This window comes from Abramis brama (genome assembly GCF_963993115.1).
Source record: "Abramis brama genome assembly, chromosome: 10".
In the NCBI taxonomy this organism is placed as follows: Eukaryota; Metazoa; Chordata; class Actinopteri; order Cypriniformes; family Leuciscidae; genus Abramis; species Abramis brama.
This window is the reverse complement of record NC_139972.1, coordinates 5,473,201-5,494,852: the sequence shown is the minus strand read 5'-3', so window position 1 is coordinate 5,494,852 and position 21,652 is coordinate 5,473,201. Positions and strand designations below refer to the sequence as shown.

The 21,652-nt window shown below is 38.9% G+C and overlaps 1 protein-coding gene across 1 annotated transcript in view; it reads right to left on the bottom strand.

The window, feature by feature from the left end:
• Positions 1-334: 334 nt before the first annotated feature.
• The window catches only part of dync2h1 (dynein cytoplasmic 2 heavy chain 1), a 116,378-nt gene continuing 95,060 nt past the window's right edge, over positions 335-21,652 (bottom strand). Inside the window, exons 75-87 of the mRNA XM_084127081.1 lie at positions 21,447-21,572; positions 20,857-20,967; positions 19,128-19,283; positions 15,396-15,471; positions 15,081-15,298; positions 14,857-14,961; positions 12,769-12,885; positions 11,593-11,802; positions 10,667-10,756; positions 3,604-3,713; positions 2,663-2,744; positions 2,223-2,339; positions 335-741 (exon numbers count right to left, since the gene is read on the bottom strand). Of these exons, the coding sequence (XP_083983207.1) occupies positions 583-741; positions 2,223-2,339; positions 2,663-2,744; positions 3,604-3,713; positions 10,667-10,756; positions 11,593-11,802; positions 12,769-12,885; positions 14,857-14,961; positions 15,081-15,298; positions 15,396-15,471; positions 19,128-19,283; positions 20,857-20,967; positions 21,447-21,572 (1,677 nt within the window). The 3' untranslated portion in view covers positions 335-582. The remainder of the gene's footprint in view (positions 742-2,222; positions 2,340-2,662; positions 2,745-3,603; positions 3,714-10,666; positions 10,757-11,592; positions 11,803-12,768; positions 12,886-14,856; positions 14,962-15,080; positions 15,299-15,395; positions 15,472-19,127; positions 19,284-20,856; positions 20,968-21,446; positions 21,573-21,652) is intronic.

Below are 21,652 nucleotides of genomic sequence, written 5' to 3'. Positions count from 1 at the left end.
ATTTTTTATTTTATTTAAAAAATTTATTTCAGTTTTTTTTAATTTCAGTATTTTTTCATTACTGATTTTATTTAGTAACTTTTTTTTTGTTTAGTCTAATCACACTTGTAATTTGTCATGATTTGTTTAATGTTTTGTTCTTCCCTGATATTTAAAATATTTGATAATATTTCAAATATATAAACCAATATTGGTTTAATATTGAACTTATAGAGTCATAAAAAAGAAATATCTCCCCGTACGTCACTTTTGACCACTACTCTAGGTATGTGCAGATTTTGCCGTGCCAATAAAGTACTAAAATTGCACTGAAATTGAATGGAGAGAAAAAGAATGATCTTGAAGAAAACTATTTTATTTTGACAATATAAATATATGCGACATGACTGAATACTACAGTCTTACAGCAGCTTTAATGCGGCAATCGTGACAAAAACACCCCCATATGAATCCAAAGACAAATACAAAACAAGTAGTGACATAAAATGATTATAATATCTGTGTGTGGATCGCTCGCATTATAAATCGATTGTGGAAACGTCTCAGTGTGTGTGTGTGTGTGTGTGTGTGTGTGTGTGTGTGTTACTGCTGTTTGAGGAAGAGTGCCGCTCCGCTCTGGATCCATGTGTCATGATCTCCGGCACACGGCAGCTGCACGTTTGTCACCACACACACACGCTCAGCACTGCTGTACACGGGCAGAGAGATGCACTCGTCTGGAGAATAACTTCCCACAGTGCTCTGAAACACACACACACACACACACACTTTAATCCACAGCTATCACTGGAAACATCAAAGAAATGTAATTATTCTAGGTGGCTGTTGAATGCTTAAATCTGATTGGTTGACGAACATTCTAAGGTGTGCGATTATTTTCAAGTAAAACGCACGAATAAAGTAGTTCCAGCAGGTTTTGACCGCATTACAGCTCCATATCACTTCGCCAAATGATTTCAGTTACTTCAAAGGTCTTTACAGCCGACTACAACAAAAGAACAAAAACCCACAACGACACTGACAAGCAAATATATGAATAAAACAATAGGATAAAAACAATGATTTACTTCCATGTTTTTTGCCACAAAATTACGTTTTATTATGTACGGACAGCACACACTCTCTCTCTCACGCTCAAACGCACACACATACAGTACGGACACACACACACACTCGCACAGAAAAGTGTTTTCAGCGCTGCTCTGATACTTATAAACACTGTTGAGAGACTTGGGTAATTCACACACACTTAATCTCACTCTCTCTCTCTCTATTAACTGCATGGGTCTGCTATCAGTGGCTCAAGCCTCCGTTTACGAGCTCTTGAATGACGTTTTGAAGGCGTGGGATGAGATGCGTAAGAAATTAGTCCCACACACAAGAGCGTTTTAAGGTCAAAAACCTGACAAACGTCTTGAAATACAACATCTGACTACATCTTGAGGTGTGCTAACCATAGTATAAGCGTAATAATTGACTCAGGTCCATTGAGTTATTAGAAAATAATGCACACCCGAGGCGGTGATGCGGCCACGACCCGAAGCGGATGTGCGTTATTTTCTAATAATTCAATTATTCCGTTTCTTCTTACACAGATTTCTGGAATACTTGATTCTGATTGGTCAGTCGCGACATTCCGTGGTGAGTTATTCCCTGATAACAACCATCGTCAATAGCAACGCTGAATAACATACACCTCAAGCCTGCTGAGATTTTGTTATATTTATCGATATTAATGAAAATGAAATCGGAGGACTTCAATATTAATAATACTGTAATATTGTTGCTGTGTTCATCTTCTTGTCAGGACGATTGTTTTGTACATATTATGCACATCTGTGACATATCTCTTGTCCTCATAATTATTTATGTGGTGAAAAGCCATGTAATAAGTGTTGTGACTGTACTTTATCCCTTAAATGCTCGTCTAGTTTGATCTGGTTCAGTCTTCTTGCTAGCAACTGTTTTCTTATCAGAAGCTTTGCGTTTAGTAAGCTAATAAAATATTTTAACAACAATCTATATTCAGTAATTCACTTGTGTGGGAAGTAACGGTGTAATAAACGGGATAATGTACATCCAGCCGGTGGTTTATCGCAAAATAAGCCCTTTCTGTTTCACGTCGGGGTCCTGATCACCCTGCCGGGAGTTTATTCTGCGATAACAACCGGCTGGATGTACATTATCTCTTACTGAGAGGGTAAAGTGTGTGTGTGTGTTACCTGTGGGATCCAGGCCATGTGACACGCAGGGACGGCAGACACACTGGGAGAGTCATGATGGCTTTCAGACAGACGGTTTCCATCAAAACTACAACCTTCCAACTGCAAACCACCAACCTAGAGAGAGAGAGAGAGAGAGAGGGAGAGAGAGAGAGACAGAGAGACGGAGAGAGAGAGAGAGAGGGAGAGAGAGAGAGACAGAGAGAGAGAGAGAGAGAGAGAGAGAGAGACAGAGAGGAGAGAGAGAGAGAGAGAGAGAGAGAGAGAGACAGAGAGAGAGAGAGAGACAGAGAGACAGAGAGAGAGAGAGAGAGAGAGAGAGAGAGAGAGAGAGAGAGAGAGAGAGAGAGAGAGAGAGAGAGAGAGAGAGAGAGAGAGAGATTAAACCTCAGTTTAATCATGTTAAACACACACTCTTTGTTCGGAGGGAACGTTTGTACCTTCACTTGTAGTTTTGCTTCAGTAATCTTGCCCCTCCATGACGTGACGAACTTCAGGCTGTCCATAGAGCAGCTCATCAACCTAAAACACACGTCATTTAAAAAACACAATGAAACCTACATTTTTATTCTGAACTTCATAAAACACTCGCTTTGACTCTTAAACAGGCTCTTTGTGCGACTTCTGTGATTACATCATTTGAGCTTAGTAAATGTGCAGGAGTTATGTTACGACTCGAGCGACCTCGGTTTCATTTAGCCCGTGTGTGTGACTTTAGTTTAGCAGGTGTTTATCAGGTCATTTAGCTCGAGTTTACCATAGTGGGTGTATATGTATAAGTTTAGCAAGTGAACATAACGTACATTATCCAAGTTTATTGTTTGCAGTTGTTTTGTTATAGTAGGTGAGCTTCCTTCATTATATTTCCATTCATTTGAAATATATACAATGAAAAATGTTTTATTTATATATTTTAAATATTTTTTATATATTTATATTTTAATGCTTTATATATTATTTCTATTTTTATTATTTTATATATTATTATTATTATTATGTTATTTATATATTTTTTTTTATATTTTTCATGTTTTTCTACCATGTACCACAGTAATCTTTGCAAGTAATACTGTGGTAGTACTATGGTAGAGTGTCAGATGATAATACTATGGTACTTTGAAATATACAGTGGCTTTAAAATGATACTTTAAAGATTACCATAGTAGTACCATTCTACATATAATTAGAAATGTAATAGTTAGCATGAGTTTTATCAGGTGCATTTCATTTTCATTATAATTGTAATATATCTTCATTTACTTTAACAGGTGTGTGCGAGATAAGTTATATTTTACCTCAAGTTAACCTTAGCATGTGTTTTATCAGGGGTTTAATTTTCATTATCATTATATATATATATATATGTGAGCAAGTACGTCACCTGGCGGTCTCTTGTCTCAGGGCGTTCAGGAAAGTGTCCGGGTGGAAAAGCTCCGACAGATCCAGCATCTCCGACAGCAGTCCAGCCCTCTCAGCCCTCTCTACCCAGCCCTACACACACACACACACACACACACACATGCTGATGGCGTGTGATGACAGAAGTGATTTGAGTGCTGCTGGTGTCAGTTGTACAGTAACAATCGCTGCTTCTTCCCGCACCTGCTGCTTCTCCTCAGACTCCAGACTCTCTGTGCTTTACGTCTCAGAACAGCGGAGACTCTTTCTAAAAGCATCAGGAGACAGTGTGTGTCCATCTCTACAATTTATTATTTTTTTCAATTCAACAAAATTTATTTCGGTGCTCACAGATAACTTTCCAAAGTAAAGAAAAAAAACATACATAATAACCGAAAAAGGTGTAGGCTGAAGCTTATGCTTATTATGCCTTCCCACTTTCCTTTCTGGATTTGATTAATTCATACAAAATAAACAAACAGTTATCAGCAGCACGTTTAAAGGGGTGGTTGATTATGATTTGACTTTTCTAACTTTAGTTAGTGTGTAATGTTGCTGTTTGATCATAAACAACATCTGCAAAGTTACAACGCTCAAAGTTCAAAGCAAAGGGAGATATTTGCTTTTAAAGAAATCGCTTTTTAAGGACTACAACAAACGGCTGGTAGAGACTACACCACATTCCTCCCGGGTTAGTGACATCACCAACCCTAGAATTTACATAAACCCCGCCCCCGGAACACGATTTATAGATTATCAAGACAGAATATGCTAATCAATGACTAGAAGATAACTACACATAAGCTTCATAAATTCATCAACTAACCATTCAGAAATGTCCTGTTGCTTCTACATGTTGTCACTTCTTCTTGAGTCTCTCCATCATTGTCTGACTCCGATTTGAACATAAAAGGCTAAAAGTTTTTGAAATGTTCAGTGCATGTGTGTGTGAGATAAAAGGACACAAGCTCTTGAAGCTCCGCCCCCTGTGCCGGGAGCATCAGCTCATTTTCATTTAAAGGGACAGACACAAAAACGGTGTGTTTTTGCTCACTCTCAAAAAGTGACAATTTTAACATGCTATATAAAAATATCTGTGGGGTATTTTGAGCTAAAACTTCACATACACACTCTGGGGACATCAGAGACTTATTTTACATCTTGTGAAAAGGGCATTAACCCTTTAAGACAACAACACACACTCAAGTGTTGCAATAATAAACCTCAGTGCTGATGAACAGCAGTGCAGCTGTGTGCTTGAAGTGATGCTTGTGCTTATAATAAAACACATGATCATCCACTGGTGTGGACATGAATTATGCTCGAGTTCAAAGGTTTGGGTCGGTAAGAGTTTTTAATGTTAACAAGCTGGTGTTGTAGAAATGTGACTCCTGGAGCAGGTGGGCGTCATAATAGCGATGACGGATAACATCCAATTATCCGTTACAGGAGCGCGAATGAGGAATCTCGGGTGAGTTTCGGCACACGGACCTCGATGACCTCGACTTTCAGTTTTATAATCATTTAAGGCGAGACACCCCAGGTGAATAGAAAAAAACTAAAAACTAATAGATATCAGCATGAAACTTCCCCAGTTGATTACTGACATTAAGACAAATATCTTTTGTATTAAAAGTTTTTAGATTATGTATGTTTAAATATGCAAATTAGGTAGTATCTCATTAAATATGCGCTAATTTGCATATATTTCTAGAAGAGAAATCTGAACATTGGATAAAGCCAGATTCAAAATTCTTGTTTCATTTTGTTGACATATTATAGTCAAAGGTTTTTACAGAGGGGATTTTGGATATCTCTTTTTATCACTCCATTAATAAGAAAAAAATGTCAACAGCCATAAAAAAATAAATTTTCGCTCCGTCTTTAGGTATAAAATGTTGTATAAATCAGAATCTGAATGATATATGAACTAAACCCCTCTGTAAAAACCTTAAGAATATAGATAGGAATACAACTGGAAAGTTTGGTGTATGTAAGTGCTGCTGAAGATTTCTGGCTCAGAGAGTATGAAAAAAAAAAACATTTTTGAGAAAACGGCCTTTAAAATTGACATCAGCCAATGAGATTTCACTTTTAGAGTAAAATGCCCCATTGTACTTTCTGAAAGAAGACGTTATTGAAGACAAATCGCCCACAATCTTAAAATTGACCAGTGAAAAAAAACAAAACGATGTTTTTGCCTGCCGTGTCTTCCCTTGAGGAGCCACATTTGATCAAACTATTATGTTTTCTTGGACCAAAAACAGTCAATGAATGTTTTCAGTATCATTTCAGACCCTTAAAGGTGAAGTATATAAGATTTATAATGTTAAAATACATTCTCTTCATTGACTACTATTAGTGTGCTATTCATGGGTTTATCTCCCCAAAAGTGTAAACCTTGGTGTAACACCATTAAATCATTAAGAGCTGTCCGTTCAGATCTGTCAATCACTTTCCAGCTCAACCAATAGTGAGAGTGTGGGGCGTGGCTACTGTAGGAGGCGGAGTCAGAGGGTGTGGGACCATGACTGACACATTACATGCGAAGAGACATTCAATGTTGGCCATAAATCACTGCATTTAGACCTTCAGACACACATGCACCAGTTTGTAATGTTAACTCAGCCTCAAACAGTAGATTTCTCCCCATTTGTATGATCAGTAGCGTTTTTAACATCTTGGAACATCATCAGAGAATGCCCTTTTAATTGGTCGTTTCAGTCATTGTGAGTCACGTATCGTAGCAACGATGACGACAAGTGACAACAGCGGGAAATGTAAAAATGACTACCTCCGAGCAGCCGGCGAAAAAGAAAAGAGCACAAAAATTATAGAATTGAATGGGAAAATGACTACCCGTGGCTGGAATGCGTGAGGGACAATGAATACAAGGCCAAGATATTTGCACTACACTTCCTTAAAATGTTGCCTAATTAAATTAAAAATGTATTTTTTTGTCACTGGTAGCTATCTATCGAGGTAGCTCAGGCTGTTAACGGCTCTGGGTAATGCTATAAGGTTATGCTACTGACAGTACCAAGTCTGCGAGTGCACAGGGCCTCGCGCTAAAGTGACAGTCGATGATGTAAAGCCAATTAAAAGTTCCTATTTTTGCCCTTCGAAATATTATAATAGTTAAAAGACATGGCTACAAGTGACACTGTGTATCGTGATTCTGTACTATTCTGCTAGTTGAAAATGTATTATGCAGTAACTTAATATTACTCTGAGAGTGTGTGTGTGACAGTGATTTATGTGCATACGTCAGTCACTCTTTCTTATGGTCCGTCAGCGCGGCATCGCTCGTCAAGTTCGTAGAGCTTATTCAGTCCATCTTAAATTCTGATTTTGGCCGCCTCTCAAATGGGTTAAACCATAGATATATTGCCTATGAAGTTCAAGTAAATGCGCTAGAAAATCCGCGCTCATTCAAGGATGTGCATTTATTGCATGGACGGAGAAAGCGCCGACACCAGCAGGATTTCATCTGACGGTACATAAGCATATTATAATCTATATCTGTTCCGTGAGAGCAGAACGGGCCTTTATTGACGTTTTTAAATCTGCAAACTCCAAAAAGCAACGAAATTGTCAGACATCCATTAGTGCATGTTCACAGAGGAAAACTGAAATACAGCGCTGGTTGTTCTCTCGAACGATACTCGACGACAACGACGGAATCCAAAGCCGTGGGCGAAGTAATGGGTGTATTAAATTGTATGAAATAATCCCGAAAAAAGCACAAAACACGGCAGAGATGGCAAGTTCAGCAGCAACATTTCGCCCCCTTGGAATTATAAGGTTCTATCTGCGTTCTGAGCAGTTTTGAGATATTAAGCTTTAAAGTTTTTGCATTCCATTCGACAGTGTAGAAAGAACCTTTTTATTTTCTAAATAAAAAGTTCCAAAATGTACACAACTTAAAAAACAACATCACATAATGTAAAGAAGTGGTCACAGAATAAGAATATGTGAATAACTAAATTTTGACAAAAATGTCAGATAGAACCTTATAATTCCAAGGGGACGATTTGCTGAGGTGAAGTGACGGCTAGTAACAGCAGACAAACGGCTAGCATTGACATCAGCGGGAATCCACCTGTCACTCAAGTGCCACTGGCCACACCCTTAATTATGCAGAACTTTAAATATTAATCAACTAAACGGATGAGTTATAAAAAATGCACCCCCCTCACAGTTGTTATGAAGGGCAAAATTAGCTGTATAGACCAAAGCCACAGAGAGAACCAGGCTGTAAACATGTTTTTTTTCTGCTGTAAAGTTGGTAATTTTAACATGGGGGAGATACAGATTTGACTCACTTCTGCAGCCAGCCCAAGCGGCCAGTTAATGAACTGCAGTTTAACTCACTTCCGTGTTGGTTTCAAGAGAGAGACGGGGAGGTTGCCGCTTGGTTTGAACCCTGCATTGCTTTAGTTTTAGATATTTGCATCAAGCAGAAGCTCCGACACTCTTTCACCTTAATTCTCCCTCTCAAGTTCACTCATCCACACCTCGTTCCTTCATGTTTACTGGGTTATTTGCTCGCTCGTTCTCTCTGAGGCGTTTGGTTCAATACCTGAGGGAGCAGAGAAACCATCATCATCATCTCAGATGAAGAAACACGTTCATCACGAGAAGCGTTTCTGTCGGCTCGCTTCGCAGAACTAATTACAGTCAAACTAACTCCCAGCACTAGCAGACAGTTCGACCCGCGTGACAGGTGCTTTCCAGGCCACACACACACACACACACACACACACACACACACACACACACACACACACTCACACTCACACTCACACTCACACTCACATTTTACCACAAAATCAAAAGAAACATAATATAAAGAATATAAAACCTATCATATGAGTTTTCTTCTATAATTCTCAAAGTGATGAGGTTAATTTTCTACTATATTATAGTAAAAAAATACTGTAATAAACTATACTATACTAAATATACTATTAAAGGAAATGAAAGGCACTACTGCAAATACCACCATGATGTATACAATTTTAAAATTTAGATACTACTACTAATAATAATATATTTTAATTATTATATTTTAAAATTTTAACGTTTTAAAAATATGTTATTGCTGTTATGAAATAACAAAACAATAAGAAGAAGAATATAATATGAATAATAATAATCATTATTTTGATCAGAAAATCGAATTACTGTTACCGTTTTAATTGTACAAAATTACAAAATTATATTTTAATATTACTGCTATTTTGCAATTATTACAGAAATAATAATCAAAATCATTAGTATTTGTTAGATTCTATTAATAAATAATAGTGATAAAATTATTGTTATTATTATAGCTTTTTTTTTTTTTACTTAATAATGAGAATTTGGAGGTGAAAATGTGAAATGAATACAGCATATTGTCAAAAATGCAATAAATTTACATCTTTTAATTCTGAAGCAATCTTCATTTCCATAATGCAAAATATATATTGTTATTTCAGCCCAACATCAGAAGGTTAAAAAAACACACATATTTTTTGAGATTTCCATCAACAGAAAGATCTTTCCTCAGAAAGACACTCACACTGCTCTGTATACACACATTAGCAGATCACACACACACCTGCCAACACTTACTCGTTTCGTGTTTACAGTAGTTGAAGTTTAGGTCGCACTAACATCTAAACAAACCCTTGTAATCACACACACACACACACAGCATCACAATGCTACATGAAGACAGTCATGTGATTAAAGCTCATGATAACACACACACAGTGCTGCGTGTGTTCAGCTGTAATGAACTCTCCCTCAGGTGATGTTGATGTGCTCATGAATTATTCACGAGTTCTTGTCTAATGCTTTTAATATTCACCCCACATAGCTCCTCCTCCTGCCTGCACTCAAGGACAGTTTCAGTGTGTGTGTGTGTGTGAGATCCATATATCCATCCATCTGTCTGTCTGTCTCTCTCTCTCTCTCTCTCTCTCTCTCTCTCTCTCTCTCTATCGTCTCTCCATCATTGATGATGATTCTATCATCTGTCTGTCTGTCTATCTATCACATTATTTTACCTTTATATAACTTAAAGATTATCAGTATTACAAAGTTAAAAACATGTTACCAGGTTACTCTGGTAAATGTTAGTTTGCCTGCTCCACAGAATAGCTGTTAAATCACCAAACTACACTGTGTAATGCGAGAGTCGGAGCGCTGTGACCTAGAGTTATCAGAGACAGCATGCCATCAGCTTCACAGCATGCCATTCAGAGAGCGCTTTTATCCAAAGCCAAAGCACAAAAGAGTGTAAAAGCCCTCATGTAATGAGATGAGTCATCTCTGACTCCGCGGCCCACATTCTGACGGGTTCATGTTAGGAAAACAAGGAGAGATGCCTCGACTCACGGCGGCAGCTGCTGAGCATGATGGGAGACCGGTGGCGCCGCGTCTCGTGACACTCATCGGGTCAGATGATCGCTCTGCATTTATTTTGATATTTATACGTTTATTTCTATAGGAACAGTACAAAAAAAAAAAAAACATGATTCCACTCAAAAACTGGAAAATAAGTATCGCACATCGAGAGTATAGCATAAGCTAGTTTGCGTCTTGGGTCTATTACAGCAGGAAAATATGTGGCCGATTAACAAGGCCAGGTGCATCCTGAACAAACACGACTGCTTAGAGCATTCCCGTATTCTAGGATCATAACACTCCCATAGACACGGCTAAACAAACTCGAGAACACCTGGAGAAGGTCAAACGCATTCCACGACCCCGACTGCACTGCGGAATGTGCTGCCATTATCTGTAAACCCTCGTCAAGCATGGAAGGTTTTGTCGTCAAGTTGTTGGCGTTTGATTAGGTCTGAGAACTGGGAGTGATTGGTTGTATGATTTCCTTAGGTCATGTTTTGATGATGTTTCTATGTATTTTAGAGATATGTATTGTTTATGGACAGCACTTTGGTCCGTTCTAATGGTTCTGAAAGTGCTTTATAAATAAAAGTTGAGATGAGTTGAGCTGAATCAACACATTTGAACATCTGCGTGAGTTTGTTTACCTGAATCGCGAGCGCTCTGAACACTACGGCTCGCAAATACTGCATCGGGTCCTCAGGGCCTTCCCATTTACTCTGCCAGCTCAACGGACACTGAGACACAGAGTGAGGGAGCGCTGGTAAATTAGCACAGCCTATCATACTGTATTGCTTAATAAAACTGTAACGTTTGGTCTATGTAAGTGGAGATTTCTGACTCTTACAGCCTTTAAAGATATATACAGTTAAACCAAAAGTTATTCAGACACCAGATATCATTTTTGATTTGTTTTATTAGTGTGTGCAGGACACTATAGTTCATTTATGTAAGTGAGGAGAGCAAAATAAAGTAAACTGTGACATATTATACCCAAATATTCTTCATACAGTGACTACCAGTGACATTTGGGACCAGAAATTATTCTGACACTTTGAGCTGACCATGTTTTGCTGAAGTGTGTTTTCTTTCATTGCTAATGCTCTTTTTACACACAGACTGAACAAAATGAAGCATTGCTTGGTCACTGGTTGAGCTAAACTGGTATTATCTAATTGTGTAGTTAAATTTAACAGCTGACAGATATTCAACATAATTCATGTGTGAGACAGTCTAACAGAAGGACGGACAAAACCAGTCAAATATCCACTGATCTGTCATATTTTATTACCATTTTCTAAACTATAGCGAATAAACTGTGATAATGTGAGAAATGTTGAAGGTGTCTGAATACATGTTGGTTTGAATATAGTATAATTGAAATAAACAGATGTAAGTAGATAAAATGCAATAAAATAAACAATTTTGCTCATTGTGCTTTGATGTTTTCTTTCCACTAGTCTGAAACACTACTTTATGAAAAGCCAAAAAATACAAAATGTAAAAATTGATGCCTTTAGTATCTTGCTTTCATTAAATAATATGCAGGAGACAGTGATTCCTTCACTCTTACCTCTTGGTTCAGAAGTGCAGTGGCCAGCTTGTGTACGTCAGCAGTCATGAGGGACGTGCCTCGGATGACCTTACTGAGCGAGGCCAGCGATTGGTGGATGCTCTGGACCAATCGTATGCCATTAAACTGCTCCAGCTGGACGAATGAGAGAACGGGAGAGCCGGCGCCCTCGCTGGGAAGAGCCACTTTCTGATGGATCAATGAGGAACCCTGAGACACGACAGAAAGAATCTATCACACGATGCAAGAGCCAATCAGAGAGCGGCGGGAAACGATAACCAATCAGAACCTCGACTCAGCCCAGAAGGACACGCCCACAGAACGTTTAATGCATATTGCACACAAAACGGCTGGTGGAAATTGTCCGTTGTTGTTTGGTTGGCTTTACACAATTTCCAGGAGTGAGGCTGCACTGTGTGCTGGGAAATAAAGTTGTGTTTTGTTGAGTTCCCAGGATACTAGGGGTGTCACAATATATCGCAATACAAAAATGCAACAATATGTATCGTGGACAGTGACAATATTTATTGTTCACCCAAAATAAAAATTACTGTATGAGAAAAAAATTCAAGTTTTCAGAGTTTTAGTGTCAGTACTACATTAAACTACTATATTTAATGATGATATAATGCATAATAATGCAATGTGGGAATATTGTTGTAAAAAGTGGCATGTAATATTTGAAATATATCTAGTCAGTGACAGAGTGCAAGCATATTCATCTACAATATTTCAGTATTTTCAGCTTCAGAATCATGAATATTGTTATTCTGGCGTCTCTATTGTCGGTTCATTGGGTTTCCAGCATCAAGTCCAAGACTATTCATTTACACACACAATGTCACACCAAATTTAGCATTTTAATCAACAGTTGATTTTTTGTTAACCTTTTACCATATGTCTTGGAGTATCGCAATAATATCGTATCGTGAGTTCAGTATCGTGATATGTATCGAATCGTGACATGAGGGAATCGTCACACCCCTATATGATACTACAACATTTTCATTAGTTTTATGATTCTGTCACTCTTGAAAAACAAGACTGAACTGACAGAAAACCCACAGAAAAGTGCTGTTATTCGTTTCACATGCAACGTTAACATTGTACATGGACATCTGGGACAGAAAAGAGTAAACTATGATACAACATGTTCACTAAAATGCTGCTGAATACCTGATTGAGGCGTTTCCACAGGTTGAGCACGGGTGAGAGTGCGTTAGACCAGATCTCTCTGTCGAATTTGGAGCCGGCCGCTACAGACCTGCTCAGAATCCTCAACTGAGAGATCACCTGTGCAAACACACACACACACACACACACACATGCCCCTGAGGTGAGCACATTAGATCTCACTGTACACTATCCTCCATCTCTCTGTGATTGTGGCAAACTGCAGTGAAGGGGTGGGCGACTCTTACACATGATAAATTGGTCTCATTACAAGAGCTACACACACACACACACACACACACACACACACAGTCTCTACAGCAGTAGAGACAAAGATCAGTCTAAACCTGACAGTGACAAATAGGAGCGCAGTGCAACAGTCTGAACACACAAAGAGAAAGTGTGTGTGAAGTCAAGAAAGAGTGACAGTGAATGGGACTGATTTGTGTATTTCATTCAATATAACAAGAGATTCCTGTAGCGACCCTGAACACATTAGCAACTGTGTAGCAACGAACCCACCAGAACACTCTAGCATTGCTCAGTCAAGCATCACAAGCAGATTTTTTTAACCACAATTAAGGCGAGACACGGCAGGCGAAAACATCGTTTTTTCATACAGTGGTCAATTTTGTAGATTTTGGGCCAGTTTGCGCCCTTAACATGTAAGCTTTCATGTCAAAATAAAAAATATGTCAACATTACATATTAAGGTGGTTATTTCATTATATTTTGTCAACTTGCGCCTTTAGATTGCTACTGGAAATCACCAAAAGTTAGCATTCTGACGCGAGCTCCCGTGACATCTCCATTCACAGAAACATGTCATGTAAAGCTCTCAGTCTCCTACACAGCACTGTCTAATCCAAATATGGGCATTTCCTTTGTAGAAATAGCCAACCGCAAAAGTTTGCCGGGGAATCTACAGGAGAAAACCACATCTGATTGGATGATGTGAATTCCCATTAGTTCTCTGCGGCAAAACGTAAGCACAGGCAACAAGATGAAAAGACACCGACATTATATTGAAGAGGAGCCTACATCTGGTGCAGGCATGGACATCTTAGGCTGTGAACAGACAGGGAGCTGTTTATTCCAAAAAACATGGCGAAAATAGATTTTTTAAGGCTGTTGTCAGTATTCTCTAATTTACTAAAGCACAAAATAAGATATCCAGAATCCCCTCTGTAAAAGACATTTCATCTAATATGTCAACAAACAGAACCAAGAATTTTAAACCTGGTCCTTTCTAATTTCCAGATTTTGTTTTTGGAAATGTATGCAAATTAGCGTATATTTAAGTATATAAGGCCTCATTAGCATTTTAAAACATTAATTCACACAAAACTTGTAATACATTTTTTTCTTATGTTTATGCCAGTAATAAACTGGAGAAGTTTCACAGTGATATCTTCTAATTTAAAAACATTCCCTATTCACCTGTAGTGTCTCGCCTTAATTCAGCTTAAACTGCTTAATATACAGAATCCATTCAAATGTTGTTGTTTTTTGTCAACTTTAAAGTTGAATTCTCCCGTTGACTTACAATGTTAGCGTGTGACAGCAACAGTGATGATCTCATCGTGATCACTTGTATCTGCATAAGTGTAATCGGTCGTCTTTCTTGCATGTATTTGCATACAAAACGGAAAAGTTGCAGCATTAAGTTTCGATAGAACCAGCTAAGACTTTTCATTGGTTGGCTCGCAAGCACTGCTGCTGTTTGCCTCAGGAAATTACAAATCCTCTCGAAGATATCCTCACAAATACAGTAAAAACTACCCAAGAACATTTGAAGAGACTCTAACTAGCTAAAATTTTCATAAATTATGTCTAAAGAAAGTCTAAAAATGTGAAGATTTTTCAGTAAAAAAAATATTGGGAGACAATCCTGTGTGTGAATGCACTTTGACTGTTAGCTTATTATGAACTCCACCCCACAGGAAAGAACAATCACACACACACACACACACACACACACACGTGTGCATGCCTGTGATGTAGAGGAATGTCCTGCTCAGCACAATATTCTCAAAACACCTCTGACCCCTCATGACCTCAACAGAAACACACACACACACACACACACACCTGTGAGCTGATGATTCTCTGTGAAGAGCGCTCGATGTTTGCAGGCAGGCCGAAGAAACTGGGTTTGTCGTCTTCAGGAAGAGCGTCCACCACCACACGATAATCCTGCACACATAGCAGGGTGACTTTAATCCAATCGTGCAAAGGATTATGGGTAGAATCAGTCCAAAAAGCATGCACAAGATGCTTGATTCTTGTTAACTATACAGTACACATTCACTGACCGCTATGCTGCAGGAGTTGGGCAGGTGTATCTGAGCCGGGAAAGCGTGTGTTTTCTTGACACGAGAGTGTGTGTGTGACTGTGTGAGGAGTTGAGCGTTAAAGAACTGCTGTAGGTACGAGCGAAGGATGCGCAGGTCACACACGTTATCGATGCGGCCTCCATAGATGGCGTTCTCCAGGAGACCGTGCACGAATTCCCACTGGAACACCTTCCCACCTGAAACACACACACACACACACACGGAAAATCCTACAGTGAGACCTCACATGTGCAAAGATAAAAACACCCTGATACACACATGACCAACACACACCTTCAAACAGGCGGTCAATGATCTCAAAGCCGGCTCTCAGGTCTGACAGAGAGAACTCGTAGAACTTCGTCCAGCCCTGTGCAGCACAAACACATCATCATCATCATCATCATCATCAGTTCAATTCAACTTCATATATTCAGCCGGTGCAATAGAAACTCACACTGAATCATGATTAAATATGGAGTCATGTTTCAAAAGCCAGAATCATGAATCTCCAAGGACAGCGTGAAGTCATTCATCTTTTCTTTGGCTCTAAATTGTTCCCAGACTTTTCACAACAGGCATGATTTAATCTAAGCAAGTGTATGAAAGAAAACCTTTTAAAACGCCTGCTGAGAATGCAAAAGCTACTGGTACTCCGGTATCAAGTCGAACATTAAAAGATATTTACAGAAAAATAATTTTTAAATGTATATATATATATATATATAGGGCTTGACATCAACACTCATCAACACCCGCCAAATGCGTGTGTATTTCATCAGTGATGTGTGACACAGTCACTCTTCTGGCCACTTTGGTGGATTGAATTTTATATAATATACATTTTTCAATTGTAGTCTTTTTAAAAAGGCATCTGAAATAATAAACTAAGTGCAATGTAGTGTTGTCAAAAATATTTTCGATACATGGAATATATTGAAATACTGAAATACTATACCAACACGATACCAGCTGCTCTCTCTCTCTCTCATCTCTCCGACAGCGAGCGACACACAAACCCGCCTCTCCTCACTCACTCGATTCATTTGCTCCGGATGAATATTGTTGGTGTTACAGGGCTTGAATTTCGGCAACAAATTGCACGTGTTGAGCATAATTGTACTCATTCCCACATATTTTGTGCTCAAACCCAAAGTGCAGCACATAAAGACACTATATTGGCGATGTAAAACACTGTAACGGATCCGTGCGTCAGCTCTTAAAGTGACAGCAGCCTATTATACCGGCTGCCAAATTATGAGATAATATTAAAAATATCTATTTTGCAGTTTTTCCCCATGGTATCGATGTCAAAATGGTGGCCAGTGGAACTGCTGAGTGGCTGGTAACTTTGGAAAACCACTAGTCACAGTGGCTGATGAGCAAACACGTGAATGTCAAGCCCTGATATATATATATATATATATATATATATATATACAGAGCCGGACAGTAACGGAGTACATTTACTTGAGTACAGTACTTAAGTACACTTTTGAGGGATCTGTACTTTACTCGAGTATCATTTTTGGGGAGTACTCATGACTTTACTCAAGTACATTTGAGAGGCAAATATTGTACTCTTTACTCCACTACATTTCTATCCATAACTGTGAGTACCCGTTACTTCTTCTAAAAATAAAAAATAAAATAAAAAAGGAAAAAAGAAACATCTCGGAAACCCTCTCAAATGTGATTGGATTGTGCAGGCGCCACTGACTGGGACAGCCTATCAGCAATCACCTTCAGCTTTCCGCCAAAGTCAACTCCATGGTCAGATTTAGATAAGAGACGAAACCATGGACTAAACAATGGATGAAGACGCAGCCCAGGATGGTAGGGGAAGACTCATGAATATTCATTAGGGAAGTCATCCCTGATTGGTCTTAACCCCAGTGACGGGTAGATTTAGGGGCGGGGTTAGGGAGGTCATAAGACCCCCAGTGACGGGTAGGTTTAGGGGTGGGGTTAGGGGTAGGTCATCAGACCAATCAGGGATGACTTCCCTAATGAATATTCATGAGTCTTCTCCTACCATCCAGACTATTTCAATTTTCTGAACAAGTTAATGATAGTTTTCGCTTCAAGTGTTTGCTGTGTTTACCAATGTAAGCACTGTGGCAGTAGTAATGCAATATTTTGAAAATGTACTCTTGTACTCTTGATACTCAAGTACTTTTAAAAACAAGTACTTTAGTACTTTTACTTAAGTAGACATCTGACTGTAGTACTTTTACTTGTACTTGAGTAAAATTTAGCAAGGGGTATCTGTACTTTTACTCAAGTAATGAAGCTGTGTACTCTGTCCACCTCTGTATATATATATATATATATAAAATAGTAGTTTACATATTTTCCTTCACACAGCCCCTGAGAGACACTATCAGCCCAATGAATTCCTACATAACTTATTAGCTCCTGCCCACTTTAGGAGAGAGAGAAAGATGGAGTGAGCGAGACACATTACGAAAGAGAAAGGCATCAGCATCAGCTAATTAAACGCAGCTCTTCAAAGGCCTGGCGCGCAGTAGTTCAATTCAGAGTCAGAATTAATAATTCAAACAGATCCAAGAGCTTCTGTTTGAATTCCAGCGATTGTTTGAGGAAGAGACGCACATATGTACACTACCGGAAAAAAGTTTGGAATAATCACGTGTTGTTTTTTAATACGCTTTTGAAAGCACTCAATAGGCTCAGTACAATAAAAACAGTTAAATGTTATTACAGTTTATAATAACTGAATATTTGTTAAAATGTAATTTATTCCTGTGATCAAAGCTGAATTTTCAGCATCATTACTCCAGTCTTCAGTGTTGAAAACAGTTGCTTAATATTTTTGTGGAAACTGGCTACTGAAAATTCAGCTTTGCCATCCCAGAAATAAATGAACTTTTAAAATGTATTCATATATAATTTGTATTATTCTTTCACAATAAGATTTACCTCAATAAATATAACCTTGGTGAGCAGAAGAGACTTTTTTCAAAAACATAAATTATTCTAAACCTTTGACCGGTAGTGTATATTTATGTGGTCTACAGTCATGTGACAGGTGTGTACCTGAGGAATATAGTTGCGACTCTACAGTCATGTGACAGGTGTGTACCTGAGGAATATAGTTGCGACTCTACAGTCATGTGACAGGTGTGTACCTGAGGAATATAGTTGCGTCTCTACAGTCATGTGACAGGTGTGTACCTGAGGAATATAGTTGTGTCTCTACAGTCATGTGACAGGTGTGTACCTGAGGAATATAGTTGTGTCTCTACAGTCATGTGACAGGTGTGTACCTGAGGAATATAGTTGCGCCTCTACAGTCATGTGACAGGTGTGTACCTGAGGAATATAGTTGTGTCTCTACAGTCATGTGACAGGTGTGTACCTGAGGAATATAGTTGTGTCTCTACAGTCATGTGACAGGTGTGTACCTGAGGAATATAGTTGTGTCTCTACAGTCATGTGACAGGTGTGTACCTGAGGAATATAGTTGCGACTCTACAGTCATGTGACAGGTGTGTACCTGAGGAATATAGTTGTGTCTCTACAGTCATGTGACAGGTGTGTACCTGAGGAATATAGTTGTGTCTCTACAGTCATGTGACAGGTGTGTATCTGAGGAATATAGTTGTGTCTCTACAGTCATGTGACAGGTGTGTATCTGAGGAATATAGTTGTGTCTCTACAGTCATGTGACAGGTGTGTACCTGAGGAATATAGTTGCGCCTCTACAGTCATGTGACAGGTGTGTACCTGAGGAATATAGTTGTGTCTCTACAGTCATGTGACAGGTGTGTACCTGAGGAATATAGTTGCGTCTCTACAGTCATTTGACAGGTGTGTACCTGAGGAATATAGTTGCGACTCTACAGTCATGTGACAGGTGTGTACCTGAGGAATATAGTTGCGCCTCTACAGTCATGTGACAGGTGTGTACCTGAGGAATATAGTTGCGTCTCTACAGTCATGTGACAGGTGTGTACCTGAGGAATATAGTTGCGCCTCTACAGTCATGTGACAGGTGTGTACCTGAGGAATATAGTTGCGCCTCTCCTGACACACCGCGTGGAACCAGGCCAGGCAGAAGAGAGACTGAGCTCGAGTCAGGTGACCACCTTTACTGATCTGCTCCGCGCTCCAGGATTCATATGTCCTCGTCAGGTTCTTTTTGAGCCCTGGAGGAGCCTGAACACACACATGTTATTAGTAGATGTGAGACGCATCTCTGTTACTCTATGGCTGAGAATTGACACAAATTTCCCAAAGCTTGTGATGCGTTTCCAATCGCGATTAGATTCGATATCAATTCATTTGGATATTTATCAGGTCAATTTTGCTCAAGGAAAATACTAATGCTGTACCCTGCACAGGGAACTGTCTATTGGTGTATTACTGGAATATTAAAGGTGAAATTAACTGATTTGTGTACAAATATTTTTATTATAATAATAATAATGTTATAATAATAACTCTTTAATGATATAATTATGTTTCTACTCAAGTGTTTAATTGGTGGCTGTCATAAAAACCTGTTTTCACTACAAATTTATTCAAAAAATTAAATGCATTAAATATTTAAGAACAGGTTAAGGAAAAATATAATGAATAAGTAATATAGTGCATATATTTATCAAAACGCTCCTATCTAGAGTTATTTATCTAGCTAACTATCAAGTTTATGGGCAACAAATGGCTTTTCTGAGGTAAATATAGCGTTACGCATCATTGTTCACAAGCTTACTGATGACTTTCTGTGGTTGAATCGCTGATTACATGAGATTTCTGTTTATTTCAACATTCCTTCTGATGTTCATTCATGTTTATTTGATGCTATAACTAGTAGTAAACTTTCGTTTAAAAGCATAATTAGGATGGAAACGCCACTTTTAAGTTTGACCGTATTTTCGTTTTCGGTCAAATTGCCTTGTGAATGGGAGTGAATGGGGCACGACTATGATAGCATCAAAATCTCTATTTTTAAAACACTAATGCGGCTCGACACAACATGAAACTGTGCTCTCAGTATCACCAGAGGCTCTACACATGAACTCCAGCATTGAGAACAGTGTTTGCGTTCACAGAGTTTACTAAAAAGAAAGATTTTGAACAACTCACTGTCTCTGTGTCCGTCAGCATTTTGTCAGTCAAAAATAGTCGATCTCCGAATGCGACGTAACAGGGAGGAGAGTAAAGATGGAAAGCTCCATATAAATTCACGGATAATCTGTTGTTTTGTCGTTCGTGAAAATCAATATTGACCTTGTATTTGAAAAAGGATCCTCATATAAGAAGCAATACTAAAATTCAGAGTCAGTTCATTCGCATTCGGAGATCGACTATTTTTGACTGACAAAATGCTGACGGACACAGAGACAGTGAGTTGTTCAAAATCTTTCTTTTTAGTAAACTCTGTGAACGCAAACACTGTTCTCAATGCTGGAGTTCATGTGTAGAGCCTCTGGTGATACTGAGAGCAAAGTTTCATGTTGTGTCGAGCCTTCTTAGTGTTTTAAAAATAGCCATTTTTGATGCTATCATAGTCGTGCCCCATTCACTCCCATTCACAAGACAATTTAACCTAAAACGAAAATACGGTCAAACTTAAAAGTGGCGTTTCCATCCTAATTATGCTTTTACACGAAAGTTTGCCTCGGGTAGATTCACAAAAAGACCCTAGGTCGCATTTTGGCGAGAGTTACGCTTTAAGATCATTAAGTGAGAATCGATTAAAATGGAGAAAGGACTGACACACACTGACCTCATAGGTGATCTTCAGGCTGGACTGGAGAAGTATGGGAGTGAACTTCGCATGGACCTCAGCAGTCAACCAGAGTCTGAAGCCGGCTTTGGGTTTCATACTGTTGATCTCCTGCACACACACACACACACACACACATTAGATGTCTCACTACAACAAATTAAATCAATGAATGCAAAGCATCAAACCAATAACAATCTTTTCTGTGTGTGTTTTATAGGGATTGACTCTCTCACAGCCTCATCTGATTGACTCCAAACCCATTACAGATCTGCAGTGTTGCACAACACACACATATTTTTAGAAGGAGCAGAGAAATGAAAACAAAAAGCAATTAAAGTATCTGCAAGTTATCTCACACACACACACACACACACACACACAGATTCACTCTCACTTCACAACAAGTCATTTCAACTAGAATTAATGACACAGTAGAAGACAGACAGAGACAGAAAGAGAGAGACCTTCATAATGAAACACAGATATGAAGGTAAAAGAGTGGCAAAACTCGAGAGCAACCAATGCGACGACTCCTTTGCCGAGTTCTGCTGCTCTGTGACCTTCATACACAGACAGGAAGTTGCTACCTTCTCCAGCAGGGGGAGCCACGCCGTGACGAGGTGCAGGTTCTTCAAGCACAGCCATTCACCCGAGCGAACACACTCTCTGAGCGCCTGCAGAGCCACATCAGCCTGACCCTGACCCATCGCCACCTTCAGCACACAACACAACACTCTCAGTCAGCAGCGACGCACTAAACACATCAAAACTCACAGTGAAGACATTCATAATG